This window comes from Scyliorhinus torazame, chromosome 16 (assembly GCF_047496885.1).
Source record: "Scyliorhinus torazame isolate Kashiwa2021f chromosome 16, sScyTor2.1, whole genome shotgun sequence".
NCBI classification, from domain to species: domain Eukaryota; kingdom Metazoa; phylum Chordata; class Chondrichthyes; order Carcharhiniformes; family Scyliorhinidae; genus Scyliorhinus; species Scyliorhinus torazame.
The window spans coordinates 181,986,688-182,001,358 of NC_092722.1; the positions used below are offsets into that span (position 1 = coordinate 181,986,688).

Genomic DNA, 14,671 nt, shown 5'->3' on the forward strand with positions numbered 1-14,671 from the left:
ATTCGATTAATGTATGCAGCCGCCCCACTGTGAAAGAGTGACTAATTCCTAGGTTCAAGGCAGTTAATAAATTTGACTGCTTGGGACAGAACCAAAAGGATCAAATTACTCCTAAACTCACCGCTGGACATTAGCTCCTTCAGTTATATGGGCAAAATGAGATATGTTCACGATGTCAAATTTCTTCCTGTTCGCTAATACTAGCAAAGAGAGGCAACAGCAACATAGGACCCCTAAGTTGTATTCCATGATATGATTTAATTATAATTTTTTTTAAAAAGAGTTTCTGTAGCAGATTAGCAGAATATATCTGAGACCCAACAGATAGTCATTCAACGTGGTAACTCATATCCTACTTGCCAGATGTCATTCCTGCCAATCTCGCCTCCTTAACTGGGATATGATTTCCTCAGTGTTGGTTGTCATCTGGCTCCAGGCCTAGATAACTATTGATGCAAGTCTAGACAGGAAAGAGTCGGTAGGCAATTTTGGCCATGGTAGTCAGAAACCTGACCTCAGCTACGAAGCTAAATATTGAGCATGAGTGTTTAGATAGCCAACAGAAGTGGGAACTTTGAACAATTTTCCCTCAAATTGCCAAGGGACACGGAGGATATGTGTTGTGACTTCAATTACCGCTTTGCCAAGATCAACCGATGGTCTACTTTAGCTATTCAGTACCTTAATCAGCTGGGACATGGGGAAGGGGAAGTAATTTTATGAATTGTTTTTTTATTTTAATTAACTGCTGACAGATACTGGTGGCAGATTTTGATCAGTGGTAGCTGGCTCAACGCTGAACGTGAGGATCATAGCTTCAAGTCCCATTCAGAGACCTGAACACAAAATCTAGGCTGACACTTCAGTGCAGTCATAGAAGAGTGCTGGACTGTCACTGAGCTACTCAGGACAACATTAAAGGTTTCATTGCACTGAACGAATGAATGTCGGCAAAGACCCAGAGGACCATAGGCTGCTCTCCCCTGATTGAGAGAGCAAGGTGGTGATTTAACCTGAGGGTCACCACACCACAGGCGAGGGGCAAGGTTGAGAATGGAGAGCAGGAGAATTCTCAGAGTGTCCTGGCCAATATATATCCTGTGACCAACACCGCATAATAATAATAATAATCGCGTATTGTCACAAGTAGGCTTCAATGAAGTTACTGTGAAACGCCCATAAAACTGGTTATTTATCTAACATCTGTTTCCAGAACCTGATGTGCAGATTATCCCAACAGAGTAAAAGCAGCAACCTTCATAGTAATTCATTAGCTGCAAAGAGCTTTGGAACCCCCCAAGATGCGAAAGATTCTTATAAATGCAGGTGCTACATAAATGCAAGTTATTTGTATTTTTAGTTATTATTAACAGATTTTAATTGACATTATACAAGAACATGCTAGTCATGTTCATGCCTGGAGAAATATTGCAAGAACCCCTGATGATTATGGCCAATGATAGTGAGGGAGATTTTTCATTGGGAGGGAATGATGGGGAGGTGGAGAATCGTGGGGAAACTACTTTGACACCAGTGGAATTTCCCTGCTCGATTGTCCCCGCCAGTGATGCAAGAACGGTGCTCCAATATTTTGAAAGCACATGGGTGGGATTCTCCGGTCTCAGACGCCAAAATTGCTCTCGGAGTATGCCGCAGGCCGTATGGACGGCCTCAGGACGTTGCCCGTGGTACTCCCCCCGTGCTCCGCCCCCGACCAGCCGAGTTCCCGACGGCGCGGGTCTCTCATGCTATTCTTTCAGAGCCCATCCTGCTACATGATGGCTTGGGGCCCCATCACCTGGATTTTGTTCCTCCAAAGTGTTCAAAGTTTTGGTGGGAAAAGCCAGCAACGTAGCTGGCGGGTTACTCACTGCTCTTCCCTCCGAAGTTGACCCTGGGGAAATAAAAGAGAAAATCCACCCAATGAATCTGAATAATCGAATATCTCCAAAGGAGTTTGATGTAGCACCAAGGTATGCAGTGCCTTAGGTGTGATTCAACAGAGATCTTCCTGTGGAAGTACAGCTTTTATTTCCAGCTCAGCAAAAGCAAATGGATTGAGCCAAAGAGGGGACAGTTAGGGAAAGTCAAAGAAAATTAAGATAATGGGACTGTGGCCTGAATTTTCATTTTGGTGGAACAGATGGAGCCATTACAAAGAACAAAGAAAAGTACAGCACAGGAACAGGCCCATCGGCCCTCAAAGCCTGCGCCGACCATGCTGCCCGTCTAAACTAAAACCTTCTGCACTTCTGGGGTCCGTATCCCTCTATTCCCATCCTATTCAAGTATTTGTCAAGATGCCCCTTAAACGTCACTATCATCCCTGCTTCCATCACCTCCTCCGGCAGCGAGTTCCAGGCACCCACTACCCTCTGTGTAAAATACTTGCCTCGTAGATCTCCTCTAAACCTTGCCTCTCGCACCTTAAACCTATGCCCCTAGTAATTGGCCCCTCTAGCCTGGGAAAAAGCCTCTGACCATCCACTCGGTCTATGCATCGCATAATTTTGGAGACTTCTATCAGATCGCCCCTCAACCTCCGTCGTTCCAGCGAGAACAAACCGAGTTTATTCAACCGCTCCTCATAGCTAATGCCCTCCATACCAGACAACATCCTGATAAATCTCTTCTGCACCCTCTCTAAAGCCTCCACATCCTTCTGGTAGTGTGGCGACCAGAAAATTGAACACATACTCCAAGTGTGGCCTAACTAAGGTTCTACACAGCTGCAACATGACTTGCCAATTCTTATACTCAATGCCCCGGCCACTGAAGGCAAGCATGCCGTATGCCTTCTTGACTACCTTCTCCACCTGTGTTGCCCCTTTCAGTGACCTGTGGACCTGTACACCTAGATCTCTCGGTCTGTCAATACTCTTCAGGATTCTACCATTCACTGGATATTCCCTACCTGCATTAGACCTTCCAAAATGCATTACTTCACATTTGTCCGGATTAAACTCAATCTGCCATCTCCCCGCCCAAGTCTCCAAACAATCTAAATCCTGCTGTATCCTCTGACAGGATATCCGCAATTCCACCAACCTTTGTGTCGTCTGCAAACTTACTAATCAGACCAGTTAAATTTTCTTCCAAATAATTTATATATACTACGAACAGCAAAGTCCCAATACTTATCCCTGCGGAACACCACTAGTCACAGCCCTCCAATCAGAAAAGAACCCTTCCATTGCTACTCTCTGCCTTCTATGCCATAAAAAGTTCTGTATCCATCTTGCCATCTCACCCCTGATCCCGTGTGACTTCACCTTTTGTACCAGTCTGCCATGAGGGACCTTGTCAAAGGCCTTACTGAAGTCCATGTAGACAACATCCACTGCCCTACCTGCAACAATCATCTTTGTGGCCTCTTCGAAAAACTCTATCAAGTTAGTGAGACACAACCTCCCCTTCACAAAACCGTGCTGCCTCTCGCTAATACGTCCATTTGCTTCCAAATGATAGTGGATCCTGTCTCAAAGAATTCTCTCCAGTAATTTCCCTTCCACTGACGTAAGGCTCACTGGCCTGTAGTTCCCTGGATTATCCTTGCTACCCTTCTTAAACAAAGGAACAACATTGGCTATTCTCCAGTTCTCCGGGACATCACCTGAAGACAGCGAGGATCCGAAGATTTCTGGGGTAGATCCCATCAGGCCCTGGGGACCTATCTACCGTAATATTTTCAAGACGCCCAACATCTCGTCTTTTTACATAGACAGAGAATTTACAGTGCAGAAGGAGGCCATTCGGCCCATCGAGTCTGCACCGGCTCTTGGAAAGAGCACCCTACCCAAGGTCAACACCTCAACCCTATCCCCATTACCCAGTAACCCCACCCAACACGAAGGGCAATTTTGGACACGAAGGGCAATTTTGGACACGAAGGGCAATTTATCATGGCCAATCCACCTAACCTGCACATCTTTGGACTGTGGGATGAAACCGGAGCACCCGGAGGAAACCCACGCACACACGGGGAGGATGTGCAGACTCCGCACAAACAGTGACCCAAGCCGGAATCGAACCTGGGACCCTGGAGCTGTGAAGCAATTGTGCTATCCACAGTGCTACCATGCTGCCCACCAAATCTTGGATCTCAATGTGACCCAGGCTAACTACACACCTTTCTCCAGACTCAACATCCACCAATTCCTTCTCTTTGGTGAATACTGATGCAAAGTATTAATTTAGTACCTCGCCCATTTCCTCTGGCTCCACACATAGATTACCTTGCCTGTCCTTCAGTGGGCCAACCCTTTCCCTGGCTACCCTCTTGCTCTTTAAGTACGTGTAAAAAGCCTTGGGATTTGCCAATGACTATTCGTGACCCCTTTTAGCCCTCCTGACTCCTTGCTTAAGTTCCTTCCAACTTTCCCTATATTCCACACAGGCTTAGTCTGTTCCCAGCCTTCTCGCCCTGGCAAATGCATCCTTTTTCTTTTTGACGAGGCCTACAATATCGCTCGTTATCCAAGGTTCCCAAAATTTGCGATATTTATCTTTCTTCCGCACAGGAACATGCCGGTCCTGACTTCCTTTCAACTGACATTTGAAAACCTCCCACATGTCAGATGTTGATTTACTCTAAAAAATCCGCCCCCAATCTAGGTTCTTCAGTTCCTGCCTAGTATTGTTATAATTAGCCTTCCCCCAATTTTGCACATTCACCCGAGGACCACTCTTATCCTTGTCCACCAGCACTTTAAAACTCACTGAATTGTGGTAACTGTTCCCAAAATGCTCCCCTACTGAAACTTCTACCACCTGGCTGGGCTCATTCTCCAATACCAGGTCCAGTGCAGCCCCTTCCCTCGTTGGGCTATCTACATATTGTTTTAAGAAGCCCTCCTGGATGCTCCTTACAAACTCTGCCCCGTCCAAGCCCCTAGCACTAAGTGAGTCCCAGTCAATATTGGGGAAGTTGAAGTCTCCCATCACAACAACCCTGTTGCTTTTACTCCTTTCCAAAATCTGTCTACCTATCTGCTCCTCCATCTCCTAGTAAACCCCCAACATTGTGACTGCACCCTTCTTATTCCTGATCTCTACCCATGTAGCCTCACTGCCATCTGAGGTGTCCTCCCGTAGTACAGCTGAGATATTCTGCCGAACCAGAAGCGCAACTCCGCCACCCCTTTTACATCCCCCTCTATCCCGCCTGAAACATCTAAATCCTGGAACGTTTAGATGCCAATCCTGTCCTTCCCTCAACCAGATCTCTGTAAGGGCAACAACATCATAGTTCCAAGTAGTAATCCAAGCTCTAAGTTCATCTGCCTTACCTGTCATACTTCTTGCATTAAAACATATGCACTTCAGGCCACCAGACCCACTGTTTTCAGCAACATCTCCCTGTCTGCTCTTCGTCAGAGCCATACTGGCCCTACTCCCTAGTTCTCCCTCAATGTTTTCACCTTCTGACCTATTGCTCCGGTACCCACCCCCCTGCCATACTAGTTTAAACCCTCCCGTGTGACACTAGCGAACCTCGCGGCAAGGATATTTATGCCTCTCCAGTTTAGATGCAACCCGTCCTTCTTATACAGGTCACACCTGCCCCGGAAGAGCTCCCAGTGGTCCAGAAAACGGAAACCCTCCCTCCTAAACCGGCTATTTATCCATGTGTTTAGCTGCTCTATCTTCCTATTTCGAGCCTCAATGGCACATGGCACAGGGAGTAATCCCGAGATTACAACCCTAGAGGTCCGGTCTTTTAACTTTCCGCCTAGCTCCCTGAACTCTGCTGCAGGACCTCATGCCCCTTCCTGCCTATGTCGTTAGTACCAATATGTACAATGACCTCTGCCTGTTTGCCCTCCCCCTTCAGGATGCCCGCTACCATTCTGAGACATCCTGGACCCTGGCACCATGGAGGCAACATACCATCTTGGAGTCTCTTTCACGTCCACAGAAGCGCCTATCTGTGCCCCTGACTATAGAGTCCCCTATGACTATTGCTCTTCTGCGCTTTGACCCTCCCTGCTGAACATCAGAGCCAGCCGTGGTGCCACTGATCTGGCTGCTGCTGTTTTCCCCTGATAGGCTATTCCCCCCCAACAATATCCAAAGCGGTATACCTGTTCGAGAGGGAGACAACCACAGGGGATTCCTGCACCGACTGCCTGCCCCTTCTGGTGGTCACCCATCTCTCTGCCTGCACGTTGGGTGTGACCATGTCTCTATAACTCCTATCTATGACGCTTTCCGCCACCTGCATGCTCCTAAGTGCATCCAATTGCTGCTCCAACCGAACCACGCGGTCTGTGAGGAGCTGCCATTGGTTACAGTTGCTGCAGATGTAGTCGACCGGAATGCTGGAAGCGTCACAGATCTGCCACATCTCACAGCTGGAGTACTGCACCCCGCTGAGTGACATTTAAGCACTAATTAATTAATTTAAAATAAACACTTGAATTATTGTTAGATTGAGTTACAATTAACTACGCTAGATGATTTTTACTGTAAAATTAAATGCTAAAATACCGATCACTGTCCTCAGGTTTAGTTATTCCACTGTCTAGTTAATCAATTAGATTTGTTTTGCAATATTATTTTTTTTTCAAATTTAACAGATTCCCAACCAGCCAATCAGGTCACAGCTTTACTGTGATGTCACTTCAGTTTTCCACCCCGCACAATTTGAAAAGGTAATAAACATCACTTACCTTCCCAGGATGTTCTCTGGTTCTCTCCCTGCATATTAACAGTTACAGGCCAGAAGAAAGAGAACAAAATGGTAGGGAAAAAAGCACCTTCTCCCATTCTGCACCGAATTATCTCACTGCATCAAATTACCAAGTTCCAATACTCACTCTGGATGTGTCTCACTCACTCAGGACGAGTCTCCTTCACCTGCGCAAAGCATTATTCAAGAAGGGAGGAAGGGATCAACCAGGAATGTACAGGCCAGTCAGTCTGACCTCCGTGGTGGGGAAACTATTGGAAGCAATTCTGATAGACAGAACTAATCTGTATTTGGCGAGGCAGGGATTAATCAAGAACAGTCAGCATTGTTTTGTTATGGGGAGATCATGTCTGACCAACTTGACTGAATTTTTCTAAGAGGTGACATGGGGCGCGCTTCTCCGGAAAAATCTCTTAGTGCATTTGTGGTGGGTTTTTCAGGGTGTTTCCCCACCATTATTCAATGACATTGTTGGGGCCTTGGGGAGTTTCTCACCAGTTTAGCCCACTCTTAGGGCAAATCTTTCTGGAGAATCGCGCCCTAAGTGTGGTAGCAAGCGGGAACTGCCGCGAGCTTCCCGCCGCTCGGCCTGGCGAGGCCGGCAAAGCTACTCAACGTTAATTAGTCCACTTAACAAGGCCCATGGGGTTTCTCGCTGGAAATTAAGGCTCACCAGCTGATTCACCAGCACCGCGCTAGACAGGGTGGCAGTGCCAAGGTGCCCAAATTCCAGTTGGAGGGCCTGGGGTCACCGTGCACAGACACTACCCACCCAGAGGTTTCCAATGTCCCGGGAGACCCTCATGGGTGCCGTTCTGCCTGGTCCACGTTTGTGTGGCCCAGTGCTGAATGGCGCCCGGCTGCGGACTTGCTGGGGAAGCCGGTGGATCCCGCAATGCCGGTGGATACCGGCTAAGTTCACTGAAGCCAGTTTAAAACCGGCTTCGGCGCGCACCGTTTGGTCCCGACCCTTGTGGCCGGGATTCTGACCCCTATGCACGGGACTTGGGTGAATCCTGCAAGGTGTGAAGACTAGCGGAAAGCACGCGAGAGGGCTCTCCCAGGATTCACCGGCCGTACTGCGCTCAAATGAGAGCGCAACACGGCCAGTGGATCATGCCCAGGTGTGTAGATGAGTTCAACGCACTTGATGTAGTCTACTTGGACTTCAGCAAGGTCCCACATGGGAGGCTGATAGCGAAGGTAAGAGACCATGGGATCCAAGAAAATTTGGCAAATTGGATCCAAAATTGGCTGAGTGGCAGTGGTCGAGGGTGTTTTCTGACTGGACGCCTGTGTCCAATGGGGTCCCGCAGGGCCGGTTTAGCTCAGTTGGCTAGACAGCTGGTTCGTGGTGCAGTACGAGGCCAGCAGAGCAGGTTCAATTCCTGTACCGGCTGAGGTTATTCATGAAGGCCCCACCTTCTCAATCTTGCCTCTCGCCTGAGGTGTGGTGATCCTCAGGTTCAAGCACCACCAGTCAGCTCTCCCCCTCAAAGGGGAAAGCAGCCTATGGTCATCTGGGACTATGGCGACTTTACACTTACCCGCAGGGATTAGTGTTGGGGCCCTTGCTGTTTGTGGTTTATATAAATGATTTAGACATGAATGTAGGAGGGTTGATCAGTAAAAGATCACGGATGGTGGGGTGGTAAATAGTGAAGAGATTGCATTGATTGGGGAAGAATAGGGAATGTGTTGCTCTGCACCAAACAGTACTACATCTGATTTCGAAGGGCTTGATGTCGGCAGCGATAGTGTGCCATTCCTCAGCAGTAACAGCGCCTTCATCAACACACAAGTCACACAAAATAAGCGGAGATAATTTTCAAAAAGAGATCAGCAACAACATCTAGCACTTATATGTTTTGCAAATACATCCTTACAGATTAATAATTAAATTAGGGGCAGGCCAGGCAAAACAGGGGAGCAAAATGGAATGAAAAGCGAAGAGTATTTTAAATAGAATTGCATTGTATAAAATATGACAGAATGTTCTTTTTATAGCCGATAAAGAGAAGCATTAGTATGACACCACGCTGCTAATATTTCCCACAGCCTTACTTGTAGTTCTCCAGAATGGTCCTTGCTTCATCTAATGCTTCACTGGAGAGTAGAACATTGCGGGGGTCAGTCACCATGAAGAAGTGCTTGGCTCGTCCCATGAAGGCCCCCTGGTCCCATCGTGGCTCTTTCAAATTGATATCAGTTCTCACATCTCGAGACATTTTTTACTGAAGAAAGGAAATTCAAAGATCTTAATGGCAAGCTGTCACAAGCTATAATAACTTCAGCCTGGTGTACAATTCCCTTTTCACAGGCTGTTCAAAATTCGAGTTGCTAAATACTTGCCCGCGTTCCCACCGTATCCCTGTAACCCCACCAAACCTTTTTTTTTTGGACACTAAGGACAATTTATCATGGCCAATCCACCTAACCTGCACATCTTTGGAATTGTGGGAGGAAACCGGAGGACCCGGATGAAACCCATGAAGACACAGGGAGAACGTGCAGACTCCGAACAGACAGTGACCCAAGCCTGGAATCGAACCAGGAACCCTGGAACTATGAAGCAACTGTGCTAACCACTGTGCTGCCGTGCTGCACTGAGCAGGATGCGCGCTTAACTCCTGCCAATTATTGAGTAATGTAACAAACAGAGATCAAGCAGAAACTGTACTTATTCTACTGGATATGTCACAAGCCTGCTTACGGACTCCAATATTTCTAACAATCACTATCAGACTAGGGCACGGACAATGAGGTAGATTTATTAAGAAAAGATCAGCAGCAACGCAAACAATATAGCCAGTTTAAAGCAGTATATCAGGTGTAGGTATTTGCCCTCGAATATAGAAAATAATAGACATAATCCGATGCCAATACTCTTTGAAAAAGAGTATGATTCTGCAGGTCCATTAACCCCAGGCGCAAGTCCTGCAATGGCCGCAAACTCTCGCGAGAGGCCAAAATTGGGATTTGCGCTGGCGAGGTTTCCGATAGACGGGATCTCCCCAATGATGCGATCAGGTTCATGCCCAGGAAGGATGAGAATCTGATTCGAATCCATTTCAATGTCATTAGCAAGGTTATAGTTGAATATTCAGACCTCATTGAATCCTCCTGCCCAGCAGTGTGATGTCACGCAGGCACGAATCACTACTGCTTTTTGAAAACGGTAACCAAGCACCATGACCTCCGAGAGGGAGGAGTGAGAACCCCTCTCCACCTTGTACCAGGGACAAAATCCACTCACCAGCTGCAGAGGGGGGCTGGTTCAAGGGTGTTCGGAGGAGATGGTCAGGATCCTCCTCAGGGATGGGGGTCACAACTGGTGTGCGTGTAGTCCAGAAGCCATCAGTCTGTCTGCTTTAGAAAGTGTTCACAGACCTGAATTATCCCTAAATGTCGTCAGGAAATGAGCGTTTAATTTACAGCTGCTATTGGCATAGGGGTATGGGGCACGAGATTGGGGGGGGGGGGGGGGGGGGGGGGGGGGGGGATGATGAGAGGGCACCCCCTCCCTGTGGCCGTGAAGCCCTCAACCTTTATGTCACAGAAATGTTCAAGGTTTCAACAGCTCAACAGGCGACCTTTGTGGCATTTCGCAGTCACCTGCAGACAAATGCACCCGTGACGTCACAGAAGCACTCTACGCCAGGGCTTTGGACTTCATTAATTTCGACCTGGACCAGGCCCATCAGGACAAGAGGGCTGCGGGATTCGTCTCCATCGCTGGTCTGCCACAGATGTAGAGGGACACCGACGACACTCATGTGGGTCTACCCGCTCTGTGGCATCAGGGTGTCCTGTATATTAAAAGAAAATAAGTTCATGCACGCCAGTGCAGATTTTCTAGGGAGTGTGCATGATAGTTTCGACCATAGGCAGTATTAAAGCCCGGAGATATTTGAGGGGCACCCCAGGTTGCATGGATGGATAATTGGGGAGAAGAGATACCGTTGGTGTCTTGGCTGATCACGTCTGTGCAGAGGTCAGCGACCAAGTCAGTCCCGCTACAACGAGGCTCACAGTGCCACCCGGTCTGCGAGAGCAACAATTCCTCTGCCTTCACAGGTCCACTGAGTCCCTGCAATACAGACCACGGAGGGTCGCCCGCATCATTGCTGTCTGCTGTGCCCTCCATAACTTAGCTCAGCAGCGGGGCTACATCCTCGATGAAGACGACCAGGGGGAGCATACATTTTCCCTGTTGAGGAAGTCCAGGAGGGAGAATACCAAGAGGATCTGGAGGATGGAGGTCAGGCAGGGCCAAAGGTTCTTATGGGCAGGAGGACCAGGGATGCCACCATTGCTTTCTTGTTCACACACGAGCTCTGATGCTCCTCAGCTTTTACATATGTCTGACTTCTGTCTGCATGCTACAACCCTGGCTCATGTGCGAGTGAGGGTCAGGGCCACATCCCTTCAGCCTGCTGCTCTAGAGGGTGGGGAAGGGACTAGGGTCTGGGTTCACTGGTTAACAGCAGAGTCCTTCCAGGATGCAAGTTACTCTCCATTTGAGTGGACCTTATCCTGATGCCGGCAATGCCTCCATATAACTGACTCAGAGAAACAATGCTTCTGGCACGTGAAATCAAACTTGCTTTGACCCTTTAGAAGGATGAGAGGGGATCTTATTGAAACATACAAGATACTGCGAGGCCTGGATAGAGTGGATGTGGAGAGGATGTTTCCACTTGTAGGAAAAACTAGAACTAGAGGACACCATCTCAAGTTAAAGGGACGATCCTTTAAAACAGAGATGAGGAGGATTTGTTTCAGCCAGAGGGTGGTGAATCTGTGGAACTCTGCCGCAGAAGGCTGTGGAGGCCAATTCACTGGGTATCTTTAAGACAGAGATAGATAGGTTCTTGATTAATAAGGGGATCAGGGGTTATGGGGAGAAGGCAGGAGAATGGGAATGAGAAAATATCAGCCATGATTGAATGGCGGAGCAGACTCGATGGGCCGAGTAGCCTAATTCTGCTCCTTTTTCTTACGGTCTTATGGACCCAATGTTCCCAGGCCATAATCCTGAGCCCCCAGATTGCCAAGCCTGCAAGAGTACGACAACGCCATCATCTATCCTTTTTCTCGGCAATGGATGTGAACAAATACACACAGCTGATCATTGCAAGTGTCAACCTACCCATGCAGGTAGATTCCCATGATATATCACTGCATTGAAAATACATCCACGATACAATACTTCATCGAAGTTGTGATATCACTTCACATTTAGCTTTCAGGCTCTTCCAGAATCCTCTACAGGCTTTTCATTTTCTTTACGAGCTCTTAACCTTGTAAATCCCACACCGCCAGCTAAAAATGGGTGTTGGGGAGGATATCTGACCTTTCTTACCTCATCCAAAATGGAGACCCTGACCACAGCAGGGGCAGGTACGAGGTTTGTGCACTAGGTATTCCCACCTGCAAAAAGGTAGGCAAAAGCACACCAAACTCCGCATCAACACCCAGATGAAAATTTGGCCCCAAAGCCCATTCATCAGAGACACGCACCTCTCTTATCAAATTATATCTGCATTGAAGAGTGATTAAAACATGGAGAAGTACAATATTATCTGTTCCTCATGGAAAGCAGGCACAAGATAAAAGGAATAGGATTGAACTGTCCAAACCTCTCCACCATTTTTAGTAGATATGGAGGTTAAGGTAGAGTACCTTTGCCTTTGGGACTATATTCTTTCCCAACTGCAAATATAAACACCACCAATCTAACAACCCTCCCTTGTGCCAGTTGGAGTAAAATCTTCCCGTGTTGCGTCAGCTCACAAGCAAACGGCTGCAGTAGGGAGAGGCAGTGACAGAGTGGTGCTATCGCTGGACTAGTGCTCCAGGGTAATGTTCGGGGACCTGGGTTTGAATCCTACTACCGCAGATGGTCATATTCCATCCAATAAAAATCTTAAATTAAAAGTCTAACAATTGTTGTAAAAAAAACATCCTGAATGTCCTAGGGATGAGCAATAAATTCCCACATCCCATGAATTAAAAAAAGCAAGGAGTTACAGGTCAATGAGAACAGCTTACAATACAAGGACTATTTGTTGGCGCCAGTATGATTGACACCTACTGGGTCATCCATATTCATAAAGCACCACTCCCCTCCCCCTAAGAGGGCATAGGGGGCGGGGGCAGGGGGGGGGATCAGTCCATGATCATGTTCAGCAGAATTTCATTGCTATCCTGATGGACATCTGGCATATTTGAAGGATTTAAAGGTGCTGAACCTATTTGGCCTCGTGATAAATATACCTTCTGCCATTGAGGTCTGGAATGGGACACTCCCATTGTGCAACAAGACCCCTATTCTGCACATGTATGCCAGAAAAAAATCATGATTTACATATACTGAGATTTCAGGTTTTGGAGGTGAATGGGCAGTAATGAAAATACTAAAGCTGCATTGAGGACAGCAAACATAATTTTTTATAAACATTCGGTGGAATCAAGGTCATGCCTCACAAACCTTATTGAGTTCTTTGAGAAGGTGACTGAACAGGTAGACGAGGGTAGAGCAGTTGATGTGGTGTATATGGATTTCAGCAAAGCGTTTGATAAGGTTCCCCACGGTAGGCTATTGCAAAAAATACGGAGGCTGGGGATTGAGGGTGATTTAGAGATGTGGATCAGAAATTGGCTAGCTGAAAGAAGACAGAGGGTGGTGGTTGATGGGAAATGTTCAGAATGGAGTACAGTCACAAGTGGAGTACCACAAGGATCTGTTCTGGGGCCGTTGCAGTTTGTCATTTTTATCAATGACCTAGAGGAAGGCGCAGAAGGGTGGGTGAGTAAATTTGCAGACGATACTAAAGTTGGTGGTGTTGTCGATAGTGTGGAAGGATGTAGCAGGTTACAGAGGGATATAGATAAGCTGCAGAGCTGGGCTGAGAGGTGGCAAATGGAGTTTAATGTAGAGAAGTGTGAGGTGATTCACTTTGGAAGGAATAACAGGAATGCGGAATATTTGGCTAATGGTAAAGTTCTTGAAAGTGTGGATGAGCAGAGGGATCTAGGTGTCCATGTACATAGATCCCTGAAAGTTGCCACCCAGGTTGATAGGGTTGTGAAGAAGGCCTATGGAGTGTTGGCCTTTATTGGTAGAGGGATTGAGTTCCGGAGTCGGGAGGTCATGTTGCAGCTGTACAGAACTCTGGTACGGCCGCATTTGGAGTATTGCGTACAGTTCTGGTCACCGCATTATAGGAAGGACGTGGAGGCTTTGGAGCGGGTGCAGAGGAGATTTACCAGGATGTTGCCTGGTATGGAGGGAAAATCTTATGAGGAAAGGCTGATGGACTTGAGGTTGTTTTCGTTGGAGAGAAGAAGGTTAAGAGGAGACTTAATAGAGGCATACAAAATGATCAGGGGGTTGGATAGGGTGGACAGTGAGAGCCTTCTCCCGCGGATGGATATGGCTGGCACGAGGGGACATAACTTTAAACTGAGGGGTAATAGATATAGGACAGAGGTCAGAGGTAGGTTCTTTACGCAAAGAGTAGTGAGGCCGTGGAATGCCCTACCTGCTACAGTAGTAAACTCGCCAACATTGAGGGCATTTAAAAGTTTATTGGATAAACATATGGATGATAATGGCATAGTGTAGGTTAGATGGCTTTTGTTTCGGTGCAACATCGTGGGCCGAAGGGCCTGTACTGCGCTGTATTGTTCTATGTTCTATGTTCTACTCTTCTGGAAATACTCCTCAATTGCATATACGTTTTAGTGAATGTTAGCTGAGTATATCTAATTACTATCCAATGCAGGATCATCCTCTTAACTCTTCCATATTAACAACAGGGATCTTTTTTTGCTATTAATACCCCTAGTCAAATAAATTTTTTATATCCCGAGATAACACTGCACCACACAGACAGCTAATTATAATGGTACTATTCTTGGACCCGATGGAATTACAAATCTCTGAATGAAATATCCTTTGAGATAGATCCCTTT

At 47.1% G+C, this 14,671-nt stretch overlaps 1 protein-coding gene across 4 annotated transcripts in view; it reads right to left on the bottom strand.

The window, feature by feature from the left end:
* Nucleotides 1–14,671, bottom strand: part of LOC140393268 (sideroflexin-3-like) — an 85,726-nt gene that overhangs the window by 56,000 nt on the left and 15,055 nt on the right. For all 4 annotated transcript variants that reach the window (XM_072479553.1, XM_072479554.1, XM_072479555.1 and 1 more), the window contains one exon: nucleotides 8,756–8,925. In XM_072479553.1, coding sequence (XP_072335654.1) covers nucleotides 8,756–8,919 — 164 coding nt within the window. In that variant the 5' untranslated portion in view covers nucleotides 8,920–8,925. The remainder of the gene's footprint in view (nucleotides 1–8,755; nucleotides 8,926–14,671) is intronic.